This window comes from Phalacrocorax aristotelis, chromosome 1, assembly GCF_949628215.1.
Source record: "Phalacrocorax aristotelis chromosome 1, bGulAri2.1, whole genome shotgun sequence".
Taxonomy (NCBI): Eukaryota; Metazoa; Chordata; class Aves; order Suliformes; family Phalacrocoracidae; genus Phalacrocorax; species Phalacrocorax aristotelis.
Genome location: NC_134276.1, coordinates 121,847,757 through 121,866,389, shown reverse-complemented (window position 1 = coordinate 121,866,389; position 18,633 = coordinate 121,847,757). Strand labels below are relative to the sequence as shown.

At 39.4% G+C, this 18,633-nt stretch overlaps 1 protein-coding gene across 1 annotated transcript in view; it reads right to left on the bottom strand.

The window, feature by feature from the left end:
* Positions 1–14,640, bottom strand: part of GUCA1C (guanylate cyclase activator 1C) — a 30,483-nt gene extending 15,843 nt beyond the window's left edge. Inside the window, exon 1 of the mRNA XM_075104009.1 lies at positions 14,443–14,640. Within this exon, the coding sequence (XP_074960110.1) occupies positions 14,443–14,634 (192 nt within the window). The 5' untranslated portion in view covers positions 14,635–14,640. The remainder of the gene's footprint in view (positions 1–14,442) is intronic.
* Positions 14,641–18,633: the final 3,993 nt, after the last annotated feature.

Sequence of the window (18,633 nt, the reverse complement as noted above, 5' to 3'; positions counted from 1 at the left end):
TACTAGAATCTGTGGCAACTAATTTCCTCATATCAATGAAAATGGTATTCCTCTGTCTCCCACAATTCTTAGGAAGGGGGAAAAAGTGGAAGGAGAAAACAACTGAAAGTCAAATGACGAATGAGTTACATTTATCATCAAAACACCTCTGAAAAATATTACATCTTTCTGTGAACATCTGCATGCTTTTCTTGGACTATGAGGTGCAACCACTGCTTTCATAGAGAATTTCATGGCCAGATGATTCACATTTCCTTCTACTACAATACCTGAGAAGATTTAGTTGGCTAATCCCATTCATGTCCCTATAATCAGAAAGGATAACATCTATTTATAGCCAGAACACAGAATCAGATGTTGAAAAGTCTACCTGAAAATCTGAACTATAAAAACACAGCAGGGTAGTGAGGAAGGAGCTAGGGTGAGGAAAAAAGGAAGGGTGGTCTGCCTGCCAACACTTGTCAGCATTGTGCAAAGAACGAGGAGTGAAGGGAGACTCTTATTCTTTGAGGAAGTAACTATTGAAGTAACTATTGAAGTAAGACATTTTTGCATTTTTTATTTTCTGTTCTACATCAAACAGCCTGTTTTAACTTTCTTCTTTAGATTTTAAAATGGATTAATTTTAAAATCTTTTTTATATTTCTAATCTGCATAGTGATGTCAGATGAACTCTAGTTTGTTACAGAACTACTCTAAATTTTAAATGAATGTGGTGGTTTGACCTTGGCTGGACACCAGGTGCCACCACATTGCTCTATCACTTCCCTCCTCAGCAGGAGGGGGGACGGGGTGTAGGGAGAAAACAAGATAAAAAACCCCCAAAACTCATGGATCACTCCTCATGATAATCTCAAGGGAAATTAATTTTGCAATTACATTTCTGAATGTTCAGCATCTTTATTTTTCACTGGAGCTAAGAATTATGAACAACTTTCAAACTTCACTAGCCCATTTATTTATTTGTTTGTTTGTTTATTTATTAGCAAAGCATCCCACAGAGGTCAAGAAAAGGATGAAATCCAAGGAAAGTCTTGACCTAGAACCGTTGCTTTTAGGAAACATGGAAAAATTAAAGACATCTGCATACTTGGTGTATAAGGTCATTTAATTATGAAAGAGCTGGTGGTCTGCACAGGAGACACATGAGAAATATATTTAATTTATTTAATATGTTCCTGAGAAGAAAGCTTTTTAGGACGTAGCCTATGTTGCTAATCTCCAATAGAAAGAGGCACTGACTGCAAACAGCATTTACACATTGAGCAGGTGCACCCTGTTGAGCCAGAGGCGTGAATACCTGTACAGTGCTGTGCTCTGCCACATTTAAACACAGAAGATAACTGAGTCCAAGAAGCCATACAGCCGTGGTAGCATTGCTTCTTTGGCATGGTAACTTAGTGCAATGCTCTGAGCTTACATGGTCTGCCTGCTGCCAAACCCAGAGGTAACCTCAGCCTCTACATGACATTGAATTTTGCTGTCAAGATGTACCCCTCCCTGCCATACATCTACTGACATAGTAATTTCCATGAGTGGGGAGCTGAACTACTCTATTATCTCTAACCTAAAGAAATCCAGGGGATCATAAGGTTTGGCTTGCAACTGAATTCCTGTTGGTATGTGTATGGATGACTTGAGTGAAACAAGCTTCAACTAGGCTTTCATTATATCACAAATCATCAAAAAAATACCATGCTGCCATATTTCCTTTTTAACTTTTTACCAGTGTACAGGCAACTTGGTTTTTTTTTCTGTGGGTTTTTTGTTTGTTTGTTTGTTTAAATGAAAATCCTACTACGAGAAGGATGTCTGTATCAGACTTCAGGTGGAAGAAAGAAGGCTAACAAGGAGGTGAAATGCAAGTCGCAACTATAATTACTGCCTTCCCCCCACCTCCAGCCCCTGCCAAATTCCATTGGCATCCTATGAGGTTGATATTCCACACCTTACTTGCTAGAGGTTTTAGACTGGGCATACATGAAACACAGAGGAGAAAGTCTATGCACCTTTTAAGAGTATTTTATCATCTTATTCTATGACAGAATACCTCCAAGCTAAACAGCACTTCTATAGAAAGGGTACTATTAAGAGAAAGGAAATAATTTCTATCAAGGTTTGTATACTTCACCACTCACTGGGATAATTACCCCTTTATTAGAAAGCAACAACCAGACAAGAATACAGTAGCAAAAGAAATAAAGTTTTGACATATAAGCCTGAGAAGTTGCTATAGTAATGAAGGAAACTGAATGTAAGCAAAAACTTGAATGACAAAATTATTTCTGAATTTGTGTGTTGTACATGCAACTACTTATGTCTGTTAACTTCTGTGGTTTGCAGATGAAAGATTATAATCTGTGTAATATTGCACAGGCCCTAATGTTCTCCATAATGTTATGGAAGGATAATGACCCCTTATTTGTACAATCGTAGCTGCCATTTCAGAGCCCACAGTGTGATACGCCCAGTCAGCCACTCATTGACCACTCTTCACGCATCTGTACTTAACTAAAAGCACTTTTCAGGATCAAAGCCTACAATTCTGCCAAAAACCCCAGGGAGGAGAAAAAGCTGTAGGAAGGGTATAGGACAAAAAGCGAGTGTATAGACTAAGGAGATCCTCTTATTTTACCTCATCAATAACATACAATGTTCTTTTCTCCTGCCCTGAGAGGCTGGTCTGTTGCCACTTTATTCCAGCGTAAGCACATAAAAAGCATCATAACTGTGTACTTGGAAAGCGTTTGATTGATGCTTGTTATTTCTAAAAGTATCCCTTAAAAATAGTGGTCATTAGTCTTGGTAAAAAAGGGAAAAATATAATTAAACTTAGGAAAACAGAGTGCTGTTAACAATGTTAGAAAAAGAAACAAAGGCTGTGTGGTAGCAGAAATGCAATCATTATACTGGATAGAGATTAAAATACAACAAATCAATAAAGCTCTGTAAAAAGTTGTCGTGGGCTCAGGATAGAAATCTCACATATTAAATTGTTCTTTTCCATTTTTATTCTGATTAAAAATCTCTGTTGGTCTCAAATATGCCAGATTTAGTTTTGTTTGCCTGACATCCTTCCCTAGCAAGGTTGATCCTCTCAATACCTAGCATACCTTTACAAATACTCACAGGCTAGTGATCAGCATGGATTTCTGAGCTTTGGTACACTCTAGCTTGATTCCCAGCTGCTGTATTGTTTAATAGCTGTTCCTCTACTTTGATTTTCTCACTTTTGTTTTCCTCATTTTTCTTTTAGCTCGGAAGCTAATCTACAGGTTGAGATCTCCTTGCTGTAACCACAGCTCACCTCCACATTAGACAGAGAGCTGAAATTTTCAGCAAACCTAGGTGTGAAGCAGCTGAAAAAAAAAAAAGGATAACTGTAGGGACTGGAAGAGGTGTTATGCTAAGACCATCCAAGAGGTGTTCAAGGATCACCGTTTCTGTCAATGGCCATGCATGTGATAGTTTAAAAAGACCTTAGCTGTGAAGCCTGGCAAATGTGTAGATTTGCTATACCTGAGTGGCCCAGTCCCTGTTTGGCAGATGGTGAGGTGCTGGTGCTGGACACAGACGGCCTTCTCTGGTGGAGGGAGTGGTGTTCCAACCCACCCAGTTTGCTGTAATCAAGCAGGCCACCCCTTTTTGGTCTGGTATGTGTGACACCAAGCGTCACATAATAGAGACATAGAAGACAGGAGGGGTAAATGCTTTCTCTTGTACTGCTTAAATAGCCATGCTCTGCTGTTCCCCAAGGATGAGTTCCTGAAAGATGTGATGGTTAGCAATATGATGGATGATGAAGCAGTTTTTCTGAATTCCTGGCCATTACTTTGTTTTTCCATCCTTTAGCCTTGATTGGTCTTGGCTAATTGGAGGAAGATGAGGATGAAGACAGTGATAAGGTAAAGTTCAGAAAGATGCAGCAAGAAGGTTGCTGGTAAAAAAGGCAGTTCAGTCACACAGATGAAGCAGCTGAGATCTTTCAGGATGGTGATAATGAAAGCCATGCTGAAAAGACAGCATGTTCTCCAGCTGACAATCCTGGTGCAGCTCCTTCTGCCTCCGTCCTCCACACTATACATATTGTCCCTCTATGTTTAAAACACATGTATTATGTCCCCCCAAGCATCTGCCCTCTACTTCTTATGGGAAAAGTGGGTTCGCAGTCTGGCAATTTGGGAGCTTCATGTATGAGAGTGATGACAGCCTGCAGAGCGGGGCGACAATTCTGAAACACCAGATAGAGAAGCAACAATTAGCAGAGGGTTCCCATTTTGTTTTAAGTGTGTTTGGCCACTGCCACAGCAACTAAAGGTGAGCAAATGCTCTTTCTGAAACCTGCTTTTATTCCACTCTCCTCACTTTTACATTAATCCAGAATCTGAAGGTTTCACAAATCTGGAGAGCATGTGCTGACAGGCAGTTCCCTGGGACACTCCACCATTGCAGTGAATGGAAGGCTTAAGGTGGCCAGCTCTAGGACCTTACAAGCAAGAGGTAGTGCTCAAGACACACCTAGAAAACAGCCCACACTTGTCTGCCAGTCTGTCAGTTGTTAGATTCTCTGATGTCTTTTGCCCTCTCCCTCCACAGACACATGGTCTAGGGTCTTCTACACCTGGTTGAAAGGTGCTACACACAAGTACCAGATGACCATGGCTTTGGCCTTGTCTGTACACCTAAAGAAAATATATATTATTTCTCTGGGATCCAGCTACATTATGGAGAGCTGACTGCAATCACAAGCAGTTGTTGCAGTAGAAGGGAGTGTAAATTAGCCTGGAGAAGATGCGTCACCTTGTCATTAGGGAGTCTGGTCTTATAATTTGGGCACTGGGTGTGATGTCCTCATCTGAGTTACATTTTCCTCTCTGCCACAGGTTCAGTACAATACTTTGGACAAATCTGTTTATCTACGCTGCTCTTCATCATTGGTTAAGTGCAGACCATATTTTCCTCTCTGTCTAACATTGCTGTTAAGACTTACTAACTTTGTATTTGAGCATAACAATATTTTCATATGCTTACATACAAGCTCAGGACAATCAAAGGATAGAAGAATAACCAGTGAACTGTAAATTACATCTCATTTTCAGGATTGCTTCTTGACATTTTTTAGGTGCCCCTGGAAAGTGCTAACAAGAGTCCTGCTCAAAGCCCTTAAAGCACAGTCCCACTTCTTCACTTCTAGTGCACCATAATGGCAACCCTGTCCCCACAAGAGCATTTTTTGTGAGCAGAGCACAAAAAGAAGCCTGCAGGCTATAACTCACAAACAAAGCAATAGTATGAGATTAAAGAAACAAAGAAAAGATGGTTTACCTGGTTCAGATCAAAGATATCAAACACTCGTTTAATATATATCTCTCCCTGTGGATCCAGCCCTTGCAGACCTAGAAGTTTCTTGAATTCATGCAGACTAAGTAGCCCAGATGGGCATTCTCTCATAAATTTGCTGTAATAATGGTGCATCTCTGGGGCAGGTCCATCACCTTGTAGTGATTCTTTGGCGCCCATGTTACTACGCAGAAAGTGTCTTTTTTTTTTTCTATTCACATTTGTATCTCTCAGGTTCAGAGTCTTGCTTATGACCAGAACTCAAGACAAATGCTACATTTAAATGGTCACAGTTAACCTCTTACAGCTTAAGTTTCTGTTTTTGTTTAGTGACTATCTTTACTCCTTTGAGATTACCTTTAAAGCCCCGATCTAAACCAGATGGGATTTCAGAATGTGGCTAAAGTAAAAGTAGAGAGAGCCACACTCAAATTATTGTTCATGAAAATCTAGACTCTCCCGCTGACTACGAACATGCATATTAGAAAAAGAAAAATGAGGAGATCCTCAAAGTGGTTGAATTATATGCAAACCATTATCAACACTTAGAAGTCTAATCCTGGTGTGCTTTAAATAAGGATGGAAAAGATTGAGAGTACGAACAGACATGCCCATTATTATATTCTCTCCATTGTAGGTGTATTAATCCTTACTAAAGACAAAGCCCTTAGGGCTCCTCCTTGAGGCATTTCTTATCAGGAATATGCTGTGTGGTATCTTGTATTTGTGTGCAGTTGTACCCTATTCCCCCCGCTCTCAGCATGGGTCCCCAGATAAAATACACTGTTTTGGTCACCAGCCTCATGACAGAACCTGAGCAGAAGATGAGTCTTTTACAGTAACTCCTTTAACAAGAATCAGCTTGGTCTGATAAGTGAATTAAATACAAGGTTCCTTGCTGTTGGTCAGCGCTGTAGTTCTGCTTTTTATTTTACAGCTTTCAGGAGCTGAATTCCTTCTTCCTCTGTAACATCAAAGAAGGGCTTAGGTATCGATAATACTTCTGTACTGATTAGCTTCTACACGAGGAGATAAGTGGCTCTGGAGCATTACTATAGCACAGACAAGTTTGGAGCTATAAATACCAGTGCAAAACTGTAGGCTGTTAGAGATGCAGGAACAAGACACTCCCACTCACTTATCCTTTTCGTTTATAGTCACAAGGTGGAGTTAAAGAGCACAGTCCTCTGAGGTGCTGAGTGCCTCATGAAAAACTGCAGCCTCCCTCCAGTCCAACTGAAGCCAGAGAGCAACCAATATCTTTTATGATCAGGTCAGTTTTTGAGAAGGACTCCCATACTCTTAATGGGCTATGCTACAGCTCTCTCCACAAGGACATCATTAAGTTTAATATTATATACTTCCAAAGAGAAGGCTTGAATACTCCCCAAATGTTTGTGTTAAGGGTAGTATCTCTGAATTAACCCCCACACCAATGACACTTTGATGCCACAGGCTGTTTTCATGAAGGATTTCAGCTTAGGCAAATTGGATTTTTCCCATTAATAATGTTACATATAGATCCTTAAATAACTCTAAATCCAAGATTCCTGTTGTTATCTGCCTGTGCAGCACAGCTATTTGGAAGAACTTTGGGTATTAAAGCATCATCATTTCTCTCTTTTTTTTTTCTGCTTCTTCTTTTTCCACCAGCAATAAAATTCACTGAGTTAAGCATTTTGGAAGAGGGAAAACCGAGCCAACAGAGAAAGACAACAGTAAACATTTAATTAAAAGGAGACCCTGTCTTCCCTAATTAGGTACCGTTATTTTGATCAGAGATGTTCTCCTTGGTGCCTGAAGTCTTTCCCAAACAGAGCAGACAGTGAGCAACTTGCATCTCCTAGTGGCTCAGGTAAGCAAGGCAAGGGTTTGTTGTGGTTGCTAAAGAGCATGGTGATATTTCTATCTAGTAATTCCTGTCCAAGTGCTTTTCTGGGCCAGAGGGATAGGCAGACCCTGCAGAGAGACACCCCGAGGTGCTGGATCTCACAGCTGGCACTGTCAGCCTCCTCTTCTCCCTCTTACTGCAGCTGCATAAACTACCACATTTATTCCCATATGTTGTTTTTGTCCAAGTATCAGCTCTGTTTCTGATGCAAAATGAATCTCTTGCTAAGATTTTAACTATCTTTTCAACACTTCTCCACAGCTTGCATTTCAGTTCCACAAGGGTTTCAGTTAATGTAAGAAGAAGGGATGAGACACTCTTTTCTCCTGCCACTCTTTGAACATTTATTTCCGTCTCTTAATACTTGTGCCTCAATTGTGTTAGTCTGACTTTTTTGTGTGCTTGTTTTACATTTCACTTATTTCTTCCTGCTCCTGGAAGGCTGATTTCTGCCTATTCCTTTTTTTGACTGTACTTTTTCGACTGCATTTCTTGATTCTTTCCATTTATCTTTTCAAATCTACCTTCCTTCAACTGCTCAGCTTTAAAATTTGCTTTTTTAAAGGGGTGTGTAGTGAAGTAAAACTAGCTATATTACGCTTTTACAAACTTTGCAAATAAGAATTAAAATGGTGGTGGTAATAATAATAATAACAAAGATTTATTGTAACTGTCCAAAAAATGCAGCTCAATAGATCTGAAGAGACTTTGATTTGGAAATGATTGGGAAAATAATTTTTTAAGAGGAGAGTGAAAACACAAGTATTCACACAACCTTCCAGTAGTGAAAAAGGGGGACCATGAAGGTTTTAAGACTCTAGTCCAGCCTCACCTACAAAGAATCAAACTTGTTTAGTAGATTTTTGAAGAGTTCTTCTCTTAAACAACCTAAATGACATTGAAAAGAGTCAAACAAATCCAGTTTTCTCAGTTTAAGTAATGCTGCGCAGCTGCTGGAAATTGATGAGAAAATACCCCAATTCTTGGTTTCCTAATGCTTCTTATTTGATATCACTAGGCCAAAGTCCTCTACTGTTCATGCTACCACATACATTTCATAATGAAAATAGTCCAGGAAAATTTCTTACCTGATTCTTGTCAAAGATGTTAAACACCTGCTCAACATACTTGTTTGCCTGAGAGTTCATGCTATGTAAACCCAGTATTAACTTAAACTCATGGAGAGTAAGTTCCCCAGAGGGGCAATGGTTCATAAATTTCTGGTACCATTTACTGTCTTCTATTGAAGCAAAATCATCAGCTGATTCCCCGGCACCCATAGCACCGTCTGTCCTTCCTCTCTATCCACGCCGCACCGTTTGCCTTTGTGCAGTGCTCCTATGTTGTCTGGCTCACCTGCAGCTAGAATTCACCAACAAACCAGGAGCTGTAAAACTACCATAAACCTCTTAAAGATCCCTGCAGATCTGGATTAGGCAAAAATAGAAGCTCCACAGCATCTTCCTCTATGACCTGTTTGAACATAAGCAGGCTTGCTAATAGATGATGTTTCTGTCTGGCCAGAGCTACCTCAACACGTTCTGAGGGCTCAACTTGCTTCTGCAGGGGCGCTTTTGAAGGTAAAACATGAAATTTGTGCTCGTGTTTTGCAAGCTCCTATGGCAGGTTTGCAGCCTTGGTACTCTTGCTAAACTTACAATGCTTTGCGCTAAAAATGCTCTGGCTAAGATGACTTTGAATGCTTCCCAAACTGTGAAATAGTGTTGCTGTGCTTTGACTGGAGGGCTTTGCGTTCAGCCCCTTGGAAAACAGGGAGAGTCATAAATCCTGCAAAATACTAATGATGTGTATGGCGACTCTGTTGTGTGCCAGTAAGTGTTCATCAGCTGAAGGAAGATACATAAACAGACCATACAGTATCATAACATTAGCATTAAAAATAAATGTTCTGATAATCTTTCACTGGAAATATCAGATTATTTAAATACAAAACCTGGGGAAATTCACACATCAGAACCTGAAGAAAGCTGGTGAAATTCAGGAAGGGGACTTTTTAACTGAAGTCAGACTCTTCGTGAGGTTTTAGGACCCAGGGGAATGGCAGGAAGATGTGCCAGGGGAGGGTTAGGTTGGATATCAGGAAAAGGTTCTTCACCCAGAGGGCGGTGGAGCACTGGAACAGGCTCCCCAGGGAGGCAGTTGTGGCACCGAGCCTGACGATATTCAAGAAGCACTTGGAAAACGCTCTCAGAGAGATGGTGTGAATTTTGGGGTTGTACGATGCAGGGGCAGGAGTTGGACTCGATGATCTTTGTGGGTCCCTTCCAACTCAGGATATTCTATGATTCTATGATTTTATGATTCTATGACTCTCCAATTAAAAGTACATACCTTGAATTTGACTTAACATCCTGTCTAAACCAAGCATGTGATAAATACTTTTCATATAATCTTAAGGTAAAAAGAACTGGGAACATGTCCTTATATTTATATAATTCTGAAGCTGTAAGAGAGTGGGGAGGCACTAAAAAGTAATCATATTGCTTCACTTGTGTAATCTACTTAACACATGTTCTGTTCACACAGTCTCAGTGATGGGTTTTCAGTGATAGAAATTTGAATATTTAAAGCATGAAACTTTCAATATCATAGTAACTGGAAGCTGATAGAGGCACCTTCAGCAATTTCAGGTTCAGGGAGAAGTTTGCAGCACACCAAAGTCTGCTATTTGCTTGAAATCTCACTTCCTAAATGACAGATACATGCTGCAAGAGATTAGAACCCTAATTCTTTTCCTCATCCTGTAATGTCAAAGATCTGGCAGTGATTTTTACTATCACAGCAGCAGACAAAATCTGATCCTCTAACAGAAGAAAAAAAAATTTAGGCTTCAGAGAAAAAAAAAAAGAAAATAACCCTGTAATTTTCAACTCCAAAATATAATTGCATTGCAGTGGGCAAGATGTTATGACACTTCAGAACCTTGACATACACATAGTTTCTTTCACAAAAAAGATATATCTGCTTATTCTGTTTCCACTGACCAAATCAGGTAGGTTGTTATTCCACTGAAGTGTAAAGGAGGGTGAAGAGTCTTGGTTCACCTAACCTGTGAAGAGCTGAGTCTTCTTGAAATAAGATCCCTCAGTTCTGCTAAATGTGGAAAAGAGTCTTGAGCTGGATTTCTGTATTAAGACCAGAAGACAAATGCATTTTGATTGTAGTACACATAAGTCATGCTTTTCTCAGAGAAGTGTCAATATAGTCAGAATGATTAAGAACAGTATGAGGATACTGTTACTGAGAAAGCCGGTGCCAAGCCGTAAAAATCCCATATGTGTTACCCTTGGCAAGCTGGTATGCCAACATCTCATTCCTCCTGTGCAGATTGGTTCCCTAAGCCAGCCTGAAGCCCCACAGAATGACTTCACAGGAAACATACATTACAACAGATAAATATACACATCATATCAAACTAAACAGACGTGGTGTGAATCCCAAAGGGGATGCTTATGAAACCCTGGCATGTGGCTTGAGAGGTCCTGGTCTTTGTTTGCCACAGGCTTTTTTTAGTGAGGCTCTCACAAGACTTTATTCAAGGCAAGAGAAAAGTAAAACTAAGCTATAGCTTATCTAGATGCTATGTGTTGTATCTGACTCTTGTAGTTATACTGTTGCCATTTCATTAAAAATTACACTGTTGCTATTTCATCAAAAATAGTTTTTTTTTCTATTATTAAAAAGGAAAAAGTAAAACAACATTCAGGTGAAACATTCTAGTTCATATGATTCATTTGTCTAAGTGTTTAAGCCTTTGTAGCCACTAAATTATATAAACAGACTGGAAGAGGAGAAAAACTTGTCCGCCTTTTACTGGGAGTAGATGTCACATTCTTCATATTATTTCCAGCTGCAAAAGGTTACCGACTATACAGTCGCAGGTATATGACTATTCTAAATGTGCTGTTCCAGTCTTGCCTTCTAAATAACTTTTCCCTGGGCCTATTGCTGCAACAACTCAGTTAAGAAAATATACAATAAAATCTATGCCTCAGATTACAGTAGCTAATAGAGGATTGTTAGAACATCTTGCAGAGCTGGAAATGAATATCAGATCTTTAGCGAGAGCTCATTATTAAATAACGAGGGTATAAGCCTAGCATAAGGAGTTTTATAGTGGATTTTATGAAGCCCTAAAGGCCAAATTATTGTTTAATTTCATTAAAATGGGGAGAAGACTTCCAAATGGATAAAACATTAAAACATCTTTTTCTGTCTAACATGGAACATTAATTAAACATGCAAAACAAGGGAACAGCAAAACAAAAGCCTAAATTTGTACAGGCTCTGTCTTTTGTCCTCTAAATCTCCGCACCCTGGTACCCCAGCTCCACCCTGTATCCTCAACAGGCAAAAAGAAACAAGTGCCTGATTATTTTGCCAGACAGCTGTTGCCTTAAGCAATGAATAAAAGCTGAATTCTGCATGAGGGGCACATTCATTCTGGGAGCGTCCCTGCTACCCAGCTGCCAATTTTTATGAAAACTTTAGGAACGAATTAGCTGAAATGTCTGCTCTTTGAAATTTCATTGAAATATGCCAATTGATTAAAAAGTTATGGAGAAAGAGGAGAAGGGGGTCAGAGACTGATGACTAGGACTATGTAACAGTCAAACTCTGATGAGTGTATAACCTGGCAAGTTTAATGCATATGTCTTAATATTCATCAGATAACTTGGGCAAGCTACTCCCTGGGTGCGAAGCTATTTGTAGTGGGAGGGAGGCCCTGCAATTAGTGTCTTGTAAAGAACCTATCAACCAAAAGGCACCCACAAAAAAAGCCCAAAACCACCAAACCCCCCCAAACTCCCCATCTTTTCTGTTTGGAAGTCTTTCCCTGTTTAGACAGGTTCCAGGTTCATCTAAGGCTTGTCTTCATACAGAGTGACTTGCTACCTTTGCAAAATATATTTTCCTTACAGAAAGGTACTCTAAATAACCTAGATACAGAAAAATATTCCTCACAGCTGTGATATGTTGGATTGTAATGCTTGAAGTATATAAAAAGCAAATGTCAGTGTCTATATGCACATTCTCAATACTATAATAATATAAATAAGTGAAGAAAACTGTTACAGTTGTGATTACACGTAGTATTATGAAAACTACAAATAGTAGAGAAAGCTGAATGGGGTAGGGTGGTAAAGAGTAACTGTGCCCTGAAAGTTTGGATCTCATTTATTCTGCACTCTCTGCCTGTACTGGATGCACCATTTACTAGGTACAATAGATATTTTCAAATATATAGACCAATATCAGCAGTAGTAGCAAGCTCTCCCTGGCATTTCTGTTGGCGCAAAACTATTTGAAGGGTATTTTCTTCTTCCCTCTCACACCCTCAGTAATCTCATGGCAAACACTTAATTTCCCTCTGCCTGTGGTTGGTGCTGCACTGGTATGCTATCATCTTGACAGAAGCCTGATTTTCAGGAAATGTTTATTTGACTCTCCAGTTTTCTGAAGAGTAACTAAAACCAGCTGCATTCTCAATTTTCTGAAACATCCTCAAGTCGCTAGTAACTTTGAAAGTATTAGTCTAAAATAAGTTCTGAAAATATTTCAAAATATGTTTCAAGAGCACTGAAATGTAATTTTTTGCAGTACACATTAAAGCTAAACTGAAAAAACTTAAAAGAAAGTTAGCGTTGATAAAGAAAGTTAGCGTTGATAAAGCTTTACTGGGTAACACAATGCATCGATTTATTAAGTTGACAATTTCTGCCAATCAGATTCCATGTTTATGGACTGGAAGTTTGCTCATCATCTGTAATTAGCACATTTATTGAGTTAGGTGATGCTACTTAATCCAATTCCAGTATATTTAACCATCTGGTAATTGGCGGGGGAAGAAAAGAGCATGCGATGAGCCTGATTTTATAGGAACAGTACTTGAAGATTATGTAAGAAAATATTACATAATACTAAAAAAGCAAGCGGAATTGGGGGCAGGTGGGTGTGTGGAAATATACCTAACAAGAAAAGAGTGTAACAGAGGTACTGACTCTGGGGATTTTTACTCTACTGGGCACCATACAAGAAATTAAAGGTTGGATGTAAAAACACACAAGCTTATTTGCATGCTTATTCATGCTATACTCTCAGCATTTTCTGAAACAAACATAATTCATTTTGTAATAAAGAACAGAAAGGCCACTTCTGGAAATTGAAACTCTCTGGAGTAGTTCTGGCTACAGTTTGGACCAGTTTTAACCTGCCACTGAAGTCATTCATGTAATGTAATAACACATTTTTCATTACTTCTCTGAATTTATTGAGATGAGTGACGTGGGTAGAGAACACTAATGCTTTTCTTTTTTTTTTTTTTTTTAAATTTTTATACCATGATGGGCCCATCTGTTCTATTAGCTGGAAGCAGACTTTGATTATGTATTATTGACAATTCAGTCTAAACCTTTTTTCAGTCAAGGACAAACACTTCTGTAGGAATTACAGATGACTCTCCGCTTCTTTTGTAGCATTTGATAGAAAGTGTTATTTTGGCTTAAGGAGAAAATAACAAGGCACAGTCTTCTGGCGGGGTCTCATGGCTAGAAGGAACCTGTATGAACACCCAGTTGGAAGAACATAAGACAGCAGTACAACTAACAGCCGCTGAATGCTTTTGGGATGAGCCAGGATGTTAAGCAGTCAAACTGGGGTGATGGATCAAAACCAGACAGATGTGTCTTTGGAAAAGGGGGATTGACTGATACCAAACTAAGCCACATAAGGTGCTTGGAATTAATCCAGCAATATTTTATTTGGTGACAGAAGGAACCATATTGTGTCTATATTGCATATTCTTAAAGCATTAATACCTATGGACCCAACCAAACACTTACTGCTTTAAAAAAGATTTTTCAAGCAGAGTTATATAAATAAAACTTCAAATTATTAACACACAGTGAATATAAGAATAAAAATCTGGGTTTCAAAGATGAGAAACTATTCAACATGTATTAGAACGACTGTACGCAATTTTCAAAACGGCAAAATGTACTGAGAAGAGAGCATTCAAAATTGTTTGCCTGCCACTCATGTTTATTTGCTCTTAGCTTTCTACTGAATCACCTTTGAATCACTTCCATTACCTCTGAATTGCCAGCACTGCCAGCCCTCTGAGACATGTTACTGTATGCATCACATGATACAGCCATAAGAAAGTCAGCAAGTTCAGAATGAATCCTTACCTTATTCATGTCAAATGTGTGAAATACTTGTTCAACATAGCTGTTAGCTTCTGGAGTAAGTCTTTGTAGATCCAGGACGTGTTTAAATTCATGCAGACAAAGTTGTCCAGATGGGCACTCCTTCATAAATTTTGTGTACCAGTGGTGAATTTCCATGGCATTAATGTCATCGGCTGATCCAGCAGCCCCCATTGCATCAAATATACCAGGTAACCTTTTTCAGTATTTATTCCTACAAATGTTCATTCTTGCTTCCCAACAACAATCACCTCTCAGAATCAGAAACCCTAACTATGCCTTTGAGAACTACTCTAAACCTCTTACAGATCACTACCAATATAGACTAAGTAAATATAGCACCCTAGCAAGGTTACTGGTGCCCAGTTTTAGCACACCGTGGTTTCACCAGCTGATTACAGTCTTTATGCACAGTCAGTTTGTAAGGCCTCAGCAGGTCATGAGGACTGATTATGCCGATTCTCATCTTATGTTGGCATCTGTGGTGGTAGAGCTACGTAGACTGGATACATATTGAATAAGCAACACACAGGGACTTTGAGAGTAGTTTCTAAACCTTTGTTTCAATAATTCACAAGCTTTTAACTAAACCTTCAACCCCATTTTAATATTTGGATACCTTTTGTGCGGCTGCCTTGTAGCAACTGACTTTTCATTTTCATTACTTCTGTGTATACCAGAGTCCAAATCTTACCTTATAGGCCAAAACTGCAACATGATTTGATTTGGATAACCTGAAAAAAAAAGATAGCAGTTCAGTACTCTACGCGTGAAAAACTTGCCATTGTCTTTAGAGAGCAGTTCTGCAAGCATCTGACTCTTGCATAAGCCAATGTTGTCCTAAAAACTGCTCCCCCACTGCCACTGCACATTCAGTCCCATGCTTTCCCTTCCCTTAGGCCAGCATGAGTGTTTGCGGTTGCATGTGGGAGCAACTGTAAGAACAGATCCAGGCAAAAGCTTGCAATAAAATTCAATACTAATAAATATAGTTAGCTTTAGACAACATTATTTAAGTTTTGCATTATGGTCTCACAAAACATTGGGTTGGACAAAAGAACGGATTAATCAGGCATGGAAGAGGGTTGCCAGCAGTAGAGGGGGTGCAGGACTGCTTCTTCTGCTGATTTGAAGTGTTTGTGGAAAGTTGTAGGGTAATGTCATAATGTCTGTGCTGTATAGTGGTACACAGCAGTTTACAGTTTTAAGGTATCTAAGCCTTACAGCATATGCTATGGCATGCAGTCATTAAAGACTAAACTGATAGAAGGTAGAAGTACAATTGTAACACTTAAGCCTACTGTAAAGGTGTTGTCTCACCAATGGCACTCTGGTGATGTCTCACAAAAGAAAAGGTGAGCACTACCCGAGCAACATTCCTACTTCACTCTGCAGAGCAGAGCGCAGTCTGTCTGCCCCTAGAGTGCTGCACAGCTGCGTGAGCTGAGTTTGCCTCTGGACTGAGGTTCAGGCTGGTTCAGCTGCAAAAGCAGCCACGAGAGACAAATTTGATCTCGAAACTGAATGCTGTGGTTGGAACATCGCGAAACTCAGTTTTCAGGTGACAGGAGGGATGAGTGGTGGTGCACTCATCAGGTGTGCACAGTGAGGGTGGTGTAACCAAACCTTGACAGGCGGACCCTGCAGCAGAAGGGTTAGGGCAGACTCTATGTCACAGCACACAGGTTCACGTAGTCATCCAGGATTTTTAATTCTGTTGAATTCTTTAGGCAAATAAAGAGCTGGGACATGCTAATCATGTAAGATCAGAATTCCAAAATATTTCTCAGAAATAGGTACAAGCCTTCACTGCAAAAGAGCTGGAACTAGCTGGTCTGTGACTGGAACAGGCTTTCAGCGCATATTTATAACTACATTGCATAAAACACAGTCTGCAGGCAGTCAGAGCAATGCTGCTGAGGAGAGAGAGACGGGGAAAAAAGTGCACCTGGGTGCCTGGAGGACTTCAATAGCAACATGTAGCTATCATTAAAATATGATTTTTCTAATCTTTAGTCTTCCTTGAGCCGCTTCCAGTAGTGTCCCCAGAGCAACAATAGCTGTCTGCTAACATGCTGTCAGTTACAGGATCAAGACCTGCAATACTGAGAAGCAGCAGGGATTACCTATGTAAAATACTGAATAAAACCAGAATAAACATGAAACATGTGAAGTGGTATTTGGAAATACTCCACTTGAAAATAGCACTAGCAGGCAAAGAATGCTGTATCTGTAATAAACATGAACAGCAAGTGAAAGAAAGGTAGACTGAAGTAGCAGTCTTCAGTTTTTTATCTTTGTTCATCAAATCTAAATTTTCGGTAGCTAGGAATTGGAAATGCCAACACAGAATTTTCCAAGTGTATACCTACCAAATTTCTTGTTCAACAAAACTCAGATTTGCTTCCCCCTGCCCCACCCCCCCAGCCCCTAGGAATAACAGCAGTATTCAATGGAAAAAATGAGATGTTTCAACCATAGGTTTCAGAAGCCACAGACAATTAGGGTTTTTTGTAAATACAGGAGTCTACAATAGTTTTTTGTACCTTTTTAATTTTCAAATGTGGTTCTGAAAAAAATGACAGCTTATATGCGAGTATCAAAGACTGAAACACATCAGTCGATGAAAACATGCATATTTCTTTCATAGGGCATGGAAGAATCTCTTGTCATGTTTGTCCTTAACAGAAGACAAGGTTAAAACACCAGAGAAATCCGCATTTCATTTAAGCAACTCTTCAAGATAATCTTGAAGCTGTCTAAATTATCTATTTGAGGAATCTGAAAAAAACCTTAACTTTTACACTGCAGCATTTGACAAAATAAGCATATGAACAAGCACAACGTGCTTATCAGCAAAGGTTGTAATTAGAAAAGAAATGAGAGAACACACAGAAGACTTGAAGACACAGTGCAATAGCCCAGAATAAAATGGAAACACGGAAACTAGATTTAAGTGCAAGTAGGAGAAAAAACTGCTTTTAAAGGAGTTTTGTAGGCCATGTTCCTGTTAGGATAGCTTTACTGGGGGGTTATAGTGATGAAGTACACACAGATTAGAAGGGCTATGATGTCAACACTGTTCTTTTTAGCAGTTTAATACTATCCTCAATTTCACTCTAAGGAGAAGATACTTCTCTAGTTAAAGCACAATTTTTTTCATACTTACTTTATCTGCACATCCAGGTTAGTTGAGTATTGTATTTCTTTGTGTGTATGACCCTACAAGCAAAGCCCAGAAGTAGAATGAGGGAGGATGCAGAAGTAGTGAAGAACTTGCATTGTAGGTCTGCAGGCAATGTAATATACAGGGGAGGGAAAGCAGAAGAGGAAAAGAAACACATAGCAGAAAGACTGGCAGGACTTTGAGAATGTAAGGCACTTCAAGAAAGGATGAAAATAAAATTCTGCCATAAAAGGAAGTGTGAGGCCTGGAAAGAAGCAGCTGAATTTATGCATCAGAGTGAAAACCAGAATTTAATTCCAAAGACTTAAATCCAGCATCAACAGTCGTACACAGAAACCTATTGGCCAAGTTGTCCCTGTATCAGATATGCACCATGTGCTTAGTTTCCTCTGAGCATGATTGGAAAAATAAGCCAGGTCACCTAGAGCCTCTCAGCACTGTACCAGATGGCACCTGCGCTTAGACCTTCATACATAACAGAAGTGACTCAAGGCTACTAACACAGGTTATGAAATAAAGGCCTTTGGGGCTCTGGTAAACTGTATCTAGGAATTTTCAAGTTTTCTACGCATGATGTGATGAAATATAGGGGAAAATATAATGAAGATTTTGAAACAAACATTGCAGACAATGAGGACAACAATATAGGGACAGAGAAATCAACAGGTATTTTATGGAGAAGCTTCAAGGAACTAAACTCTGACCCCAGCTTTTTCCCCATAGCAAAATTCTCACTAAGTCTCTCTCAGTGTTATATATTAGCACCATCAGTCTCTGCAAACCACAGGAATAAGATGCTTGGACTTTAAAGATGTAGGAAGGCAGCGCCATTTAGAATTTTTATCTGATCCCTTTGCTACGGGCCATAAAAATCACAGGTCACTGAACTGAAAAGTCTTATTTTCCTTTGACCTCAAGACAGCCTTTCTGGAATTCTTTGAAATATCTCTGCAAAATAACTTGAGAAAGGATCACTCAGATTTCTT